General features: G+C 40.5%; 1 protein-coding gene across 9 annotated transcripts in view; it reads left to right on the top strand.

Annotated features, from left to right (window-relative positions):
• The window catches only part of ABI1 (abl interactor 1), a 77,018-nt gene that overhangs the window by 37,026 nt on the left and 25,689 nt on the right, over positions 1 to 14,303 (top strand). For all 9 annotated transcript variants that reach the window (XM_072327508.1, XM_072327505.1, XM_072327504.1 and 6 more), the window contains exon 3: positions 11,185 to 11,361. In XM_072327508.1, coding sequence (XP_072183609.1) covers positions 11,185 to 11,361 — 177 coding nt within the window. The remainder of the gene's footprint in view (positions 1 to 11,184; positions 11,362 to 14,303) is intronic.

Here is a 14,303-nt window from a genome sequence, read left to right as displayed (position 1 = left end):
TCAAGTTTTTCTCGAAGAACTTTTAACATCGGTTTACAAATAAATGGGGGACAGGCTTTTTTAGTTTAGACACGAATGTTCTGGCTTGTCACCCTGACTGTATCAGTTCCTTTCCTCTGACAATCTTTCAGAAAGTTCAAACTCGTTCTGTTGAGTTTATTTTTTATAGGCTTTTTTTAGATGGTTTCCTTTTCAGCCACCTGCAGCGCACTTTGCAATGGCACATGTTCATCTCCTGTAATGTTGCTTTTTTTGGCACACAAAATGCTTTTCATTTGACATACAGTTTTGTTCAACTCCCATGGTGGTTCTTTAGTGAGTTCAAACTACTGAGGAAGCCTTTTAATTTTTCCTTTCTGTCCTTGTGCTTTTCTTCATTCAAGAATGTATTTAGATTTGTGTGCTTTGTTTAATTCTAGACAAGCGTATTGCTTCCACTAAGGAAAAGTAAGACTCATTCAGCCACTTCAAAATGCTGAAATTCTCATGTGGGAGCCTGCATATGCACATTTTTCTTCTGTTTTGTGTGGTGTTTTTTTTAATGAACCTACACATGCCTGCATATCTTGAGTAAAAAAACACAATTCAAAATGACAGAACTCTAATTTCAGGTACTGAAATACACTTGTGCATACTGTTGGGATTTTGACCTTGCATAATCAAAAACATTTATCTGCTTTTTGTGCTTTTTAAGACTGAATACAAAGTTAACATGCTATGACTGCACGTCTCAACTGTTGTTCTGTCAAAATCAATCAGTAGGATTGCACACTTGAAACACTTCTCTTTTGAAGTGTCTTCTATTTTAAAAAGCACTTTTAATCAGCATATTTTTTTGCATTTTTGGCTTGTTTTCATAGATAATTAATAAGTCGTTGGTTCAATTTACGTAGTTTTTCCCTATATACTTGTGTTAGTAATGCAACTGGTGTCAACTGTTAAAATGTTTGCTCAGCTCACTTTGTAGACCATTTCTCTTTCTCTAGTGAGCTGTGAATAGATGTACCTTCATAGCTCCTCTATCAGAATCTCATCCCGCTGAAGGGAGGCCAAGCATAGGAGAAGGCAGCACTATCCTTCCCAGATTTCATAGAATCATAGAGTCACAAGGTTGGAAAGGACCTACAGTATCATCTAGTCCAACCATCCTCCTATCACCATTGCTCTCCGCTAAGCTACTAAATCATGTCTCATATTTGTTTGTCATAGAGCGTGAAACTCCAGTGGGTAGCTAGAACTTGTTCATTTGTCACAATCAGTGGTTTTGATCTGGTAGAGCTGGGTGGATGCTTCCTGTCATGCATCACTTGTGAAGTGGTATGTGCTCAGCCCCAGCTGAATCCCCAGCAGACCCTGGGAAGCCTGTTCTAGAGCAATGGTGGCTTTTGTTAGAACAGGGAGTAAATGACAGCAAGCAAGCTGCTGCTGTCTTCCCTACTCCTGACTTTTGGTGATGAAAAGCCAGTTACAAGGCGCTGCAAATCTTCTCCCTCTTTCCCTTTGTGTCCTCCCATAGCGGTGAATGTAACCTGTGTACTTTTTCTACCTGTTTATTATACCCAGGTTCATGAAGAGGGAGTTGAGCATTCAGTTAAATGTAGAGGATCAAAAAAGGTAGCTAGAAGTAGAATCATAGATTATCCTGAGTTGGAAGGGGTGCACAAAGATCACCGAGTCCAACTCCTGGCTTCAAATCAGACTGTATATCTGAGAGTGGTGTCCAAACGCTCCTTAAGCTCTGGCATTCAGGGCCATGCCCACAGCCCTGTGCAGCCCATTCTATGCCTGCTTCCCTCTGGTGCAGAACCATTCCCTGACCCCCAGCTGCCTCTCCCCTGGCACAGCTCCATGCTGTTCCCTTGGGTCCTGTTGTCACACAGAGCAGAGCTCAGTGCTGCCCTGTGAGGAGCTGCAGCTGCCATGAGACCTCTCCTCAGCTTCTGGGGGAGGGACATGGTTTAGTGGGAGCTATTGGTAATAGGTGAACGGTTGAACTGGATGATCTTTTAGGTCTTTTCCAACCTTGATGATTCTATGATTCTACAATTCTCTGCTCTGGGCTGAGCAAACCCAGGCACCTCAGGTTCTCCTCTCACATCTTGGCCTTCAGACCCTTCACCATCTTTGTAGCCTTTCTTTGAACATTTTCTAATAATTCTGTGTCCTTTTCATACTGCAGTGCCCAAAGCTGCATGCAGTATTCAAGGGGATGTCGCAGCAGTGCATTATGGAGCGGGACAGTTGCTTCCATTGACTGTCTAGCAATGTTTTGCTTGATGCGCTTCAGAATACAGCTGTCCTTCCTGTGCGTATACATTTGGTATACTCAAATGGTTAAAATCAACTTTGACAAAGCATTGGGAGTATGATCTATCGCTCACGTAGGCAGTTTCACTAGCAATTTAAACCTTGATGGATGCTGTTTGACAGAAACCTTTGATATCTTTGTTGCTGCGTTTCACTGTGCTCACACAGTGGCAGCTGTGCAACATTGCCTGTGCCCAGCCAAGCCCCATGTCTGTGCCTGCTCTTGGTGCCGTGCAGGCAGCAGCCCTGAAGCTGGCCTGAGCTGCCAGACAGCTCTCTTAAAGCAGCACGGGAAGTCTGGCAGAGCCAGGAACAGAGCTTCCATCTGCTATTCCCCAGGCTCTTGCTCCCAGCCACAGACCCATCCCACCTCTTCCCTTTGCTCGGGTAACATCCCGGCAGACAGCCGCCTCCCGTGCTCGGGGCCAGCTGGTTCTGCAGTGCTGCTTGACCGCCATACTCCAGATGTTTGACGTTCCATTTCCCCATACTTCTGTGAACTTCAGCTAAGTGCTGCTGGCATTTTACCAATGCAGCAGGGGAGGAGGGAGGACTGTTGCCTTAACCATTTTCTTTCCATAAGGAAGGTCTCTGTAGAGCTGCTAAAATGGCTTCATCTTCAAGGTGTTGCATCTGACAGTCGTCATTCCCACATCTCTCTCCTTTTTCCCAGATATGTTCTGCAGATCTCCCCTCCTTATGCTTGGTGTTGACATCCTCTTCCTCTCACCTGGGGAAGGTAGAGTGGGGAGTAAGGATGTGTGGAAGTTCCCTTGTGTTCTTTGTAGGTGCTTCTCATTCACAGAACCCAGTTCTGTGAGGTGGCATCTCCTGGGCACAGCTTGCTGCCCCATGTTGTTTTCTTAGCACAGTGTGCAAGCATGCCATTTGGTAGCTGTTATAGGATAATATATGGAGCTTCTTTCCTTTGATCTTGCAAGAATGTAAGTGTGTGCCCTTCATAGAAGTCTTTCTATTTCCAATTGGCACCAGAAAGAAATGTCAGGCTTGAGTCCAGCTCTTGGACAACCAGACTGGTTTCCTTGCTCTGATTCTTGTCCTAGAATGTCACTCATCTGCCCAGCCCCTCCAGTGTATCCTTGCTCTCTGTCCCCTTTCTGCTCAGTTTCTCCAGCAAAGTATGTGACTAAATTTTCCAGTAGGAAGCTCTGAACAGGATCTGTATAAATAATTCTTTTGCTGGACAGAGCTCTCTTCCATTTTCAAAGCTGCTGTATAGGTGCATGTGCAACTTCACAGACCGCATTTTGGAAATCAGGGTCTTAAAGTCCAGTTCTCAGTGAACCTTGTTCTGGAAACCTGTCTTCCAAAAGGAAGTTTTGTAGCAGCAGGGGGGCTAAAGATGAGACTGTCTGTCTGTGGCCAGTAAGCCTTAAGCCTGTTTCTCTAGCTCTTGTTTTCAGCTTCTTGATTTTAAGGAGACTCATTAGTGTATCAGCACTCCCCTTCCCTAACTTTTTTTCCTTTATAATTTGAGATGTATCAGGGTTTTAACACTTGTAAGCACGTACTCTGTTGATCAGAAATAAATTTTCTATTAAGCTTGCATAGCACAGGACTTGCTTGAGCCTAAGAAATATAATGCTGATGCAGGGAGGATTTGGATCAAGAGGTGCTATGGTCTGTATTATTTTTTAATATTCCAAATTCTAAAACCATATAAAGAGCAAAATGTGCTGAATTAATGGGATGTCTCTGGTATACTTCCCCCCTGTCCTGCAGCCCCAAATGTCTTCAAGCCTTTTTGACATTTTAGTTTTTTTGCTGGAAATCTGTTCTTCTTTATGCTGATGGCTGTTGCTAGGAGAATCTGAGAAAATCTGCTAGTGTGTATAAAGAAAAAGCTTTATGTTCTGAAGTCAAAGGCCAGCTTCACAGGATAAACTGAAAAAGTCTGCTTTCAGACAGAAGTGCAGTACAATGATAAACTGTGAAAAGAAACACTGCCATCACATCATCACTTTTTGATATCCTTCTCCCTCAAAAAGTGGGTGATATTAGTAAAAGGCAGTAGTAGCAGTGTGCTCATGTGCACTATGTATATTATTTGTTTGTATATATACATATGCATAAAAATTGTATGTATTTGTGTGTGTGTTAAGTCTGGAAATCAGACTTAGTATTTATTTCATTGCTCTTCCTTTGTTCTGTCAGGTGCTTCTTCCCTTCAGGTGGCCATAAACATTTTATATAGACTGCACGGTGCTGTATACACATTGCTGACCTTATTTCATTGTGTTGTTAATCTGTAAAATCTCTTGACTGTGAACCCTGCTTTAACAAAGAGGAAGGCAGTATATCAGATTACATGAGATGTGGCTTATCCAGATCCTTTAGCCTTTTACCTTAGGAGGCCTGGATTTCTCAGGTCTTGGGGAGATGAAGCTGCCCGGGGAGCCTGTCCCGCTGTCGTAACTTGTCTGTATGCTGAAGGGAACGTGTGGGAAACTTCTATCTATAAACCTACAAGAACACGTTGTTGGATTTGCAGCTGTAGAACTGTGACTTACAAGTCTATTCTAGTTGCCTCCTACATTGCCAGTACCACATACAAGGTGGATGTCTAAGTACTTTGGAGATAACTGGAGATCTGTCTTGCATGGTGTGCCCTCAGAAGACATGGCAGGATATTCTGAGGTGTTAAGGATTTTTGTTCACTCAAAACATCACCGATAAAAGAAAATTCAGGGGGAGGAATGAGGTTCTAAGAATTTATCAAGCTTTTGATCCATTCTTTGAGCAAGCTTCCCAGAAGCAGCCCAGTCTCATTCTATAACTGAATTGATGCAGACATCGATGAAGTGCCTGAAGTATTTCTAGTCAAGAGAGTTGACTGTTGTAATTCCCAATGCTGGTAGAGGCTCAAACTGGGGAGAAGATCCCTGCAGGATAAATGTGTGTGCATAACAGTGAACATGAGCAGCACCAGCTCTGATCTGTATATCTGTGCTCTGATCTGTATATTTCCCAAGGAGACCTTGCTGAGCCCTGGGACTCATGTGGAGCAGCTAGGTGAGCGCATTCCTATTCATCAATGCAGCCTGTAAGCTTCCTTGTTTATTGACAGGCACATTCACATTTGCACTCATGAGGTACCCAGCGTCCTTATCTTCTATAAAGAAGCTAACTACATTCCTTTCATCTCCAGAAGTGATAGCAAATAGCAAATACACTTGTGGAACTCCTTAGTTCTACTTAGAATCTCTTATATCTGTATGTAGAGGGAGAAGAGGAAAGCAACAGCCAAATTTCTTCAGATCAGAGTTCATATTTTCTTTTATCAGTAACTTTTGTTCCATTCTTAAGCAACAGACTTTTTTAATTTCTGTAGGTATATTATTGAGGTTCTTGAACGTTATTTTGGGAATCAGCCTGTACAAGCAACAGACATCAAACCCTGAAGTTTCTTGCACTCTGTCATGAGTTCTTGGAAGAGGCTTTGTTACATTGTGTAGAAATCTGTATGCAGTGTCTTTAAAATACTCCAAAACCTATTTGTGCTGTTTCATGTGTGATATGTCTTGAACTCATAGCTGATCTTTTCTGTAGAATATTCCTCTTGTGGTGTAAATATGTTCACGTTTCCTTCTGGTGAATTTTCTTTCCAATTTCCTTCACAAAGTAACAGATAAGATGGTGCTCTCTCTGAAGTCAGCTGTCTGGCTGAACTTGTTAAAGCTGGGAACTTTGCTTTTTTGTAGGTCAGATGGACGTCCTTGCAGGTAGCCTGTACCATGTGCGTTGTTCAGGATCTCTTCAGCACTGTTATTTGATTAGTTGTAACTTGTTCATACAAAAGTCTCATTAAATACGCTTTCTTCATGGAAGTAGCAGTAGCATAGTTTGTTTCTACAACAGAACAAGTTAATCATCTTAGTCCCATCAAATTGTTTAATTTCAGGAGAGCTTGTATAAATTATATACATACAGCAAGACAATGAAATCTGCTGTTTTGGCAAATGACAATAAGGGATAATATTGCTCCTAGATCCAGCTTCAAAATTAAGAAGAGTGAGATTTCTCCCCTTCCCCCCCCCCTTCTATTTAGGGAATGTAGGAAGTACCTCCATGTTTGTTTCTTAAAGTTTCTCTGGTTAACTCTACATTTTATGATCTGGGTGTATGAGCCTTAAGAGAAAGTGTGTATTTACTAGAACGTGTTAATATTTGTTCAGTTTTTTGTTAATTTGTAGATTTTAATTATCTATGTATTTTACTGTTGTAGGCAACTAAGTTGGAAGCTGTAGATAATTTTACAGATAGCAAAACAGATTTTGCTTTCCAAATTTGCAGATAAACAAGTAAGCTTGGAATCAAGCAGGAAATGAAGCTCCTTTCTCTGCACAGCTCGCAGTCCCATGTATTGCCTGGTTTCACTGAGCAGGCTGAGGCTGAAACTTGTGCCCCAGACAGAGCTTTTGCTGAAAGCAGATACTGTGTTTGCTGGATTGCAGTAAAATCTTTGGTTTTGCTTTTGGGGATTTCCGTGTTAATTTGCTGTGTACTGGTGCTGGCTTCAGCAAGGGTGTCATCTTCTTGCAAGTAACCTGTGCAAGCCTGAAGCATGGCACCAGCATTGTGCATGAAGCAGCCAGAAGGGTTGTGGTTTCACCAGCTGGGAAGATGGGAAGTGGTAAGGGATGTGGGAGGGCCTGCTCTCTTATGTTTGCACTTTTCATCATATAAAGTAATTCAGTCTGCCATCTACATATGTGTATAATGCTGGTTTGACCTCTAACCTGAGCTTCCCTTCGTTTCAAATGAAGTGTTAGTAGATTAAACCACAAACTGAAAAGGCAAAAAAGGGAAGCAATGTCAAAATTGCAGAAGGCTGTTGCTAATAACAAGCAGTTCTGTCTTCCTTTTCTCCTTGTGTTCTCTGAAATAGCAGCTACAGGTGGCCTATGAAGTTGGAGCCTATGTCTGCTCTTGTCTGAAAGAACCTGGAGCCAAACTGAAAAATGACCAATTTGTACATCTTTGCAGTATACTGCATCAGTCTGGAGGACATTTATGACATAATAATAATATAAGCGTTATTAAAACTGTCTTATGAAATAACCTGAAAAACTATCATTAAAAACGGTGGCATAATTTTAGGATTTTTTAGAGCATGGGTAGAGCTCTATCATCAGCACAGAAAAGGAGAACTTCTTGCTGCATCGTTGCTGCACTGCACTTGGCCTTGGGGCTGCTTCTGAGAAGGCGAACAGTTAAAGTTTAACGCCACATCCTGCTGGTCCGCTGTTTCTTTCATATGATTTGGAGCTGATAGATAGCAGAGGCAGCTAATCATTAACAGTTCCTTCAACCTCCAAGCTCAGTTTTGCTTCTGGAATTGGCTGCCATGTTCCCTTACACCTAGTTATAAGGGCAGAGGCATTTGTTTAATGATTTAGCTTAAATTTACTTTCCAAAGAAAACATGTACTTCTAGGACTGCCTCCTCCAAATCAGTACAGTGCTGGGCATCTTCCTACTGGTCTGTGTTGTTAAGGACTGAGAATCCTGTCTCTATTTCCCAAACCTTAACATTTTGCCACATTTATTAGAGCATAGGCCACATGGACTTGAAGCTGGTCTGACAGTTTCCTAGTGCATGTTCCTCTGCCTTAACCCAGGCCTGTTTATTATGGTTTGCGTCTCTCCATCTTTGAGGTTTACAAACAGTTTTTATGCATCACATCACAAACTGCTTACTGCTGTTAGGGTACCAGTGACTAAACAATAGCATTTCACATTGACATCAAGCAAATAGATACAGATACCAATGTTGAAATCACAGAATTGCAGGGATTGGAATGGACCTCAGGAGATCACAAGTCCAACTCCCCTGCTAAAGCAGGTACCCTACAATAGGTCGCACAGGTAGGGGTCCAGATTAGTCTTGAAGGAGGCTTCATGACCTCTCTGGGCAGACTGTTCCAGTGCTCTGCCACCCTTACCATAAAGAAGTAGCTAGCAGTTAACATGCAATCTTTATCAATCCATTAAAGGTCACTTCTGTTGAACTGAAATGTTGTTTAGTAGCTGATGGGCAGCACATTGTCTTCTCAAGCATATGTTTTGCATAGGGCAAAACACTGCCTTGTGTTTCTAGTGCACCATATGTGGTAAGGAAGAGTTGCAGTCATATTTGCTTTGAAGAGCAAATGGGCGTCTTGCACAGGCACGCCTGCATGCCATTCACAATATACATGTATGCCATCAATTTCTGACCCTGAACTAAAATACAGATAGTGTTCTCTTTGCTTGGTCTGAAGTCTGTGGAAAGACTTTACAAGTTTCTGCACTGTGTTTAATTTTGGATAAGCTGTCTGATAAAATTAATACTTGCTCTTTTCCTGTTCTGAGGACTTTTTTTCCATAAACAAAAATTTGCTGTAGAACTACTTCAGTCATTTTTGAAAGCATGTGTGGTGCAGCATCTGTTCCTGGAATCTCTTATCCTCTGCTCTAGTAATTTATGGAATTTTCATTGTTTGTTGCAGGGAGGACCAGTCAGTCTTATGGACCACCTGCCAGGAAAAGATGAATCTTTTTGTATGGTGAAGGGCTTAGTTGTTTTTTCTTTCTTTGCCATCAGCGTTAGGAGAACTCTTAGTATTAAAGATGTGTTTTTGTCCATGCTGTGCAAAGGATGAATTCATTTGTAGCAACAGACACTGCTCATAAAAGTGAAGCAGAATTATGTATTTCCATGTGCATAAGAGTATTTTAAAACATCCTCTTTTGGAATATTGTACTACGTGCCTTAAATTGGCATCCTCGTTGGTATCCCCTGCTGTTTGGGTGGCTGAAGTGGCAGTGCTCTTTGGTATTGTTTTTACCTATGCTGTTGTCATGCATTGAAAATGTGAGGAGTTGCATCTTGGAGTTCTGCAAGGTAGTTTGAGATCTTGCATTTTAGTGGCTCATTGTAAGGATTTGTATTACATAGAGGAACTGGAAGAGATGTTCTAGGAACATATAGCAGAATAATCAAATAATAGTTGTTGATCTTGCTGAAAGCCAAGTAAAGGACAGAACTTAAATGTATATTTCAGTCTCTGAAAGGAAAAGAACAAATAATTACCGGAGCTGAAGAAACACAGGTAGTCTTGTTCTGAAGTCTTTGCTCTGTCTTCTGTGAAATCGGCTGCTAGAACAAACGTGGGAGCAGTGGCTGATACTTGATACTGATGTAATGGCAAGTGCGTGGTGTCTGGGATTGTCTCAGTTGGAAAGATGCTTTTTTTTTTTTTTTTTTTTTTGCACCCAACTGGTATTTTTCAGTGCCTGAATATTTAGAACAATGAAACTTGTTCCACAGCTTCGTTGGGATACGTAATGAACTTATTCCAAATAAGCTAATGCAATCACATACATTTAATACCTTCTTTTGCTCTGAAAAAAAAATAAAAATAAAAATTGTAATTCTTATTTCTATTAAGATTCCTTACTTTTGGAAGTAAAAGACCCTTTTGCAGTGTTACAAGCTATCCGTTATTTTGCTTTTAGCTGTGAAAACAAGCTTGCTCAATATGCTCTTGCATTCCCACTCGCAATCTCCAATGCTATGTAGTGAAGCTGTTAAGAAGGATTTTATTTCTTTCTGTTCCTAAGGAAATTACAGATTCTACAACCATGTACACTAGAAAAAGGAAAAGTAATTTCATCCAGTGGAGGAATTTCATGGTAAACTCTAAACACTGTGTGCTGTCTTTCCCAGAGAATGGAAATGGCCATTTCTTCAATGCTTACCTTTCTCTTTTTCATCCTGCCTCATGTAGAGTCAGACACAATCTAATTTAGTGCTTCATCTTTGATTCTATTTCACTGAAGATAACTTTGCACTTTATATGCACTTTAACTGTGGCTGTTTCTAGAGATGTACCCAAACCTACTGGTCGGTGAGGAGTTTTACCTTCTTCCTCAGCTTTGACAGCTTTTCCATGAGAAATTGATGCTTACACACTAAGCATTATTTTCCTTAATAGCGATGCAGTAGGTTTTATTCAAAGTGACTAAGAGTGGTGGCTATTGTCAGATACTGTCTTTTGCAGTGATAAAGGTGCCAGTAACTACTTAGACCAGGAATTGAAATCTCTACTTTTGAATTAGACTTCCTAGAGGTAGGATTTACTGTGGCTGCCTGGTGCTTGATCTGTATGTATTCTCCCTTGGATAGGGTTTAAGTAATGGTTCTCTTGCACACTAGAAGCACGTGTTTATTATGTGAAGCTCAGTTTGACCCCACACACACTGCAGCACTAACCTTTGATTCCTCTTCAGGTATTTCCTAATAAAATGATGGAGCTGGGCATGAATGTGGCTTCTATATTCCCTTAACAGCATCTTTAAGGCTCTAAAGGTGCTATAGGCTGTGTGAGTGAAACTATCCTCTGCTGTGCCTGGTGGTTCCCATTGCAGACTGTGACATCACTGATCAGTGCTGAAAAAGATTGCCTTCCAGATTCCCAAGCCTTCTGCCTTCTGGGGCTGTGGGCAGACTGCTGAGATTGCCTGCCCTGGGCTCGCAGCTGGTGAACTGGAGTCATTTATCACTGTTGTCATTCATAAGAATGTTGAGGGTTAATCTGCACATGCTGTATCTGCATAGTGTCTTTAGAGCATCAAGGCAATAATGTATAATTGTAATTTTATTATTAATATTGGTTATTTCATTAAAGTGTAATTTTCAAGCAATGTTCATGTTGATTAAACTCATTTTGTCAATGAACTGGCATTTTTCCAGCAGCATTATCTTGGTTCAAAATCTTTGTCTAATAGTGTGTCCTAAACATGTAGATGGATAGCTCTAAAAAGAAAATAACAAGTGCCTAAAGAAACCCATCCTTTCTTGTTTTTAATCTAGACTGTGGACATCCATAAAGAAAAGGTTGCTCGCAGAGAGATAGGCATTTTGACGACCAATAAGAACACATCAAGAACTCACAAAATTATAGCGCCAGCGAACATGGAGCGTCCTGTAAGGTATATTCGAAAACCTATAGACTACACGGTGCTGGATGATGTTGGCCATGGCGTAAAGGTAAGAACACCTGAAAACTCCAAGTAGAACAGACCAGGAGATAATGTTAGGCAGAATGACCTTAAAATGTTGCACTCATTTATGCTAGGGAAGACTGTGGGTTAGATATGCTTCCACATACAAATGTTTAAATAGCAGAATGGGTTGTTTTGTAAAGATTTTAGTTATTGTTGCTAATTTATTTAAGCAATGTTTGCCGTAACTTTGTGACTTGCAGTGGTAGTCAGGGCGTGGAATTTATGGCTTATGATCTCAGCCTAGTGACTTGTCAGAAAAGCCATGACTAAATTCTAAAATTCTGACTACTTCCTCACCTGATTAACTTTTGTGTCGCTCCCTCTATTTCCTTAACTTTTAAGAAAAATTAAGTCATCTGTTGCAGGAAAACAGGCTAATTGGTTTTTTGACATTCTTGGTTTTGTTTCTTTGTTTTGTTTTGGTTTGGTTTTGGTTTTGTTTTTTTTTGTAGGAGGTAGAATGGCACACAGGGGCTGGTAGGAGCAGGCTTAGCTAGTTGGCATTGAAGTCTCAGTGGCACTTAACATCTCCCCCTTGTTTTTGCATTTGGGCAGCCTTGTTTTCCTTCCCTCTGAACAAAAAGCCTTTGTAAATTACTGTCCACTTCCCTTAAAGAGGTTATGGGTAAAATGAATTTAACACCCTTTTCTCCCTGACTATCATCATCTAGCAGATAATAACTTTGTAAATCTGCCAAAGCAGGCCTTCAGGTGTATTCTGTTTACAGTACTTATCTTGAATAGTATTAAAAAGCTTTTATTCATGACCTATGTATCCTCTGTAGCCTGATGTCCTCTGGTCAGTCAGAGCAGCTAGATCAGCCCTTCATGAGCCCTTTGACTGAGTTCCTGAGGAACGGATATTTCAGAATTAACACAGAAGAGTGCCAAAGTTGCATTGTAGTAACTCTGTGAATGCACAGAGAAGTCTGATTCCAACACAAGCTGGAATGCATGTCTATACCATGACTGCTCCAGGATATGAATTAATGCGGTGACTTTTAGCTACCTGGTTTGTTTTATGTTTTTTGGCAATCAAACCTGTATCTAAACCTGTACTAATATTGTAACTTTTAAGGTTGCTTGACACTTGCTACTTGAGGCAGGCTGGATGGTACTGGTCCTATGTAGAAACCTGAAAGATTAGCCCTGAATTGCTGCAAAGTAGAAACACTGTGGGCAGAGAAACTGTTGATTTTTCCTTATGCATACAAGGAGAGAGCTCTATGAATACAGAATGCAGGAATTGACAAATTCAATGTCAAGATATTGGTTTCTGCATTTAAGTGCTCTAGGGATCAGATGCTGAAGAAGGCATTTTTAAAAGCAGAATCATTATTGTTAGTCCTTGAAGCTAATGTTTTGCTACACTGCTTGTATTGCAAAGGCACAAAACTAGTTGATCAGTCTCTAAATGCTGAAGTTGTTATCTATAGCAGTTGCGTTTTCCAGTATAGTCATACTCTTAGGAGTATGATTGTCTCTATAATTGTGAACCTTTTTATTGAGGGAGTGGAAAGGAGATGCCATCTACCTGTTTTTAAACAGCTCTTCTTAATGAAGACTTTTTTTAAAAACTGTCAGTGATTTAATCTAGTATGATAAACTTTATCTGTTCTGAGGTAAAATAGCATCCAGTAATAACCAAATTAGCAACATTATTAAGTCAGCTACAAATTACATCTGGCTATTGTTTCTTTGAGTAATATGCGTAAGTCTGTTTTATGACTGTGGAAAGCATGAAACACTAAGTAGAAATGTGATGTTGCTGTTCAGTATGTAGACTTTTTACACAAGTAAAATAAGCTGCTGGTCCATCCTCAGGTAGATAGTTGAAGACATCTGTCATTCTTTTGACACCTTCATCAGTGTTGACCTTCAGTGGATGCAAAGTTGACAAGGTTGGGCTGAGACAGCAAATGACATAATTACACTTGTTTAGCCAGCCTTTTGCTGGGTTTTACACAGATCACAGCTGTCACAGAATTATCTCTAGATCTGTCTGTGTCTGTGACAGGGAACAGCAAGCCCAGAAAAGGAAAAAACAAAAAAGGAAAATGGGAAGGGTAGGGAGATAGGGAGATAAGCCTAAAAACAGGGCAATGGCAACGATCTGAGGAGGAAAGTTAATTTAATAAATATGATATCAGAATGCAAAATAGCACAATACAATACAATATATAATGGAAATTGAGGCTAATCAATCAAATAAAATGAGAGAGAGAGTGTTTGAAACCAAAGTCCTTACTCTGGATTGAAGACAAAATGGCTGGAGAGCACACCCACACACTTCCAGGCATCAAGGGAGAGTCCTGTGACTTGCCAGCTGCTTTGTGACTTGTCAGATGCTTTATCTTCTCCTGTGAATGCAAAGTCCTCTGGGGTATGTAGCCAGGTATTTGGAAAATTGGCAGTCCATGGAAGTGGGGCATTAACTCTTTAACTCCCTTTGCTTTACGTGATGTTATGATGCAGAATACCGATAACAAAAATCATAGAACCATGACAGCAGCTTTAAAGGAAGTGGCAAACCAAGATTTAGACCAACTTTAAGCAAATTCAACCAAAATAACTAAAGAAACTGGATTAGATCATGTTAGGAGTCAGCACAAATGACTGATGATGTTGAGAATCTGAGTTGCCTCTTAAACATACAGATGAGGAAGAACCATACAAGAAATTGTATTGCAGTGTCATGCCAGGAGCAGTCTTAGAATATAGCTCAGACTGTAGTCAAGAAAGTAAGATTTTTAACAAAGATTTATCTCCAAATTTCTAGGCAGCAACATCTCCATCTAAGGCCTGGATTGTATTTTTCTAGGCAAAAAAAAAGTGTGAGTTTTCAGTTTTACTAACTATGAGTCCTTGATTGTCTCTGCTGTGCAACAGTCAATAAAGTAAGATGCAATGCATACAGTGGCGTTT

This window comes from Excalfactoria chinensis, chromosome 2 (assembly GCF_039878825.1).
Source record: "Excalfactoria chinensis isolate bCotChi1 chromosome 2, bCotChi1.hap2, whole genome shotgun sequence".
Lineage (NCBI taxonomy): Eukaryota > Metazoa > Chordata > Aves > Galliformes > Phasianidae > Excalfactoria > Excalfactoria chinensis.
Note: the sequence above shows the minus strand (reverse complement) of the source record. Positions and strands in the feature narration are given on the sequence as shown.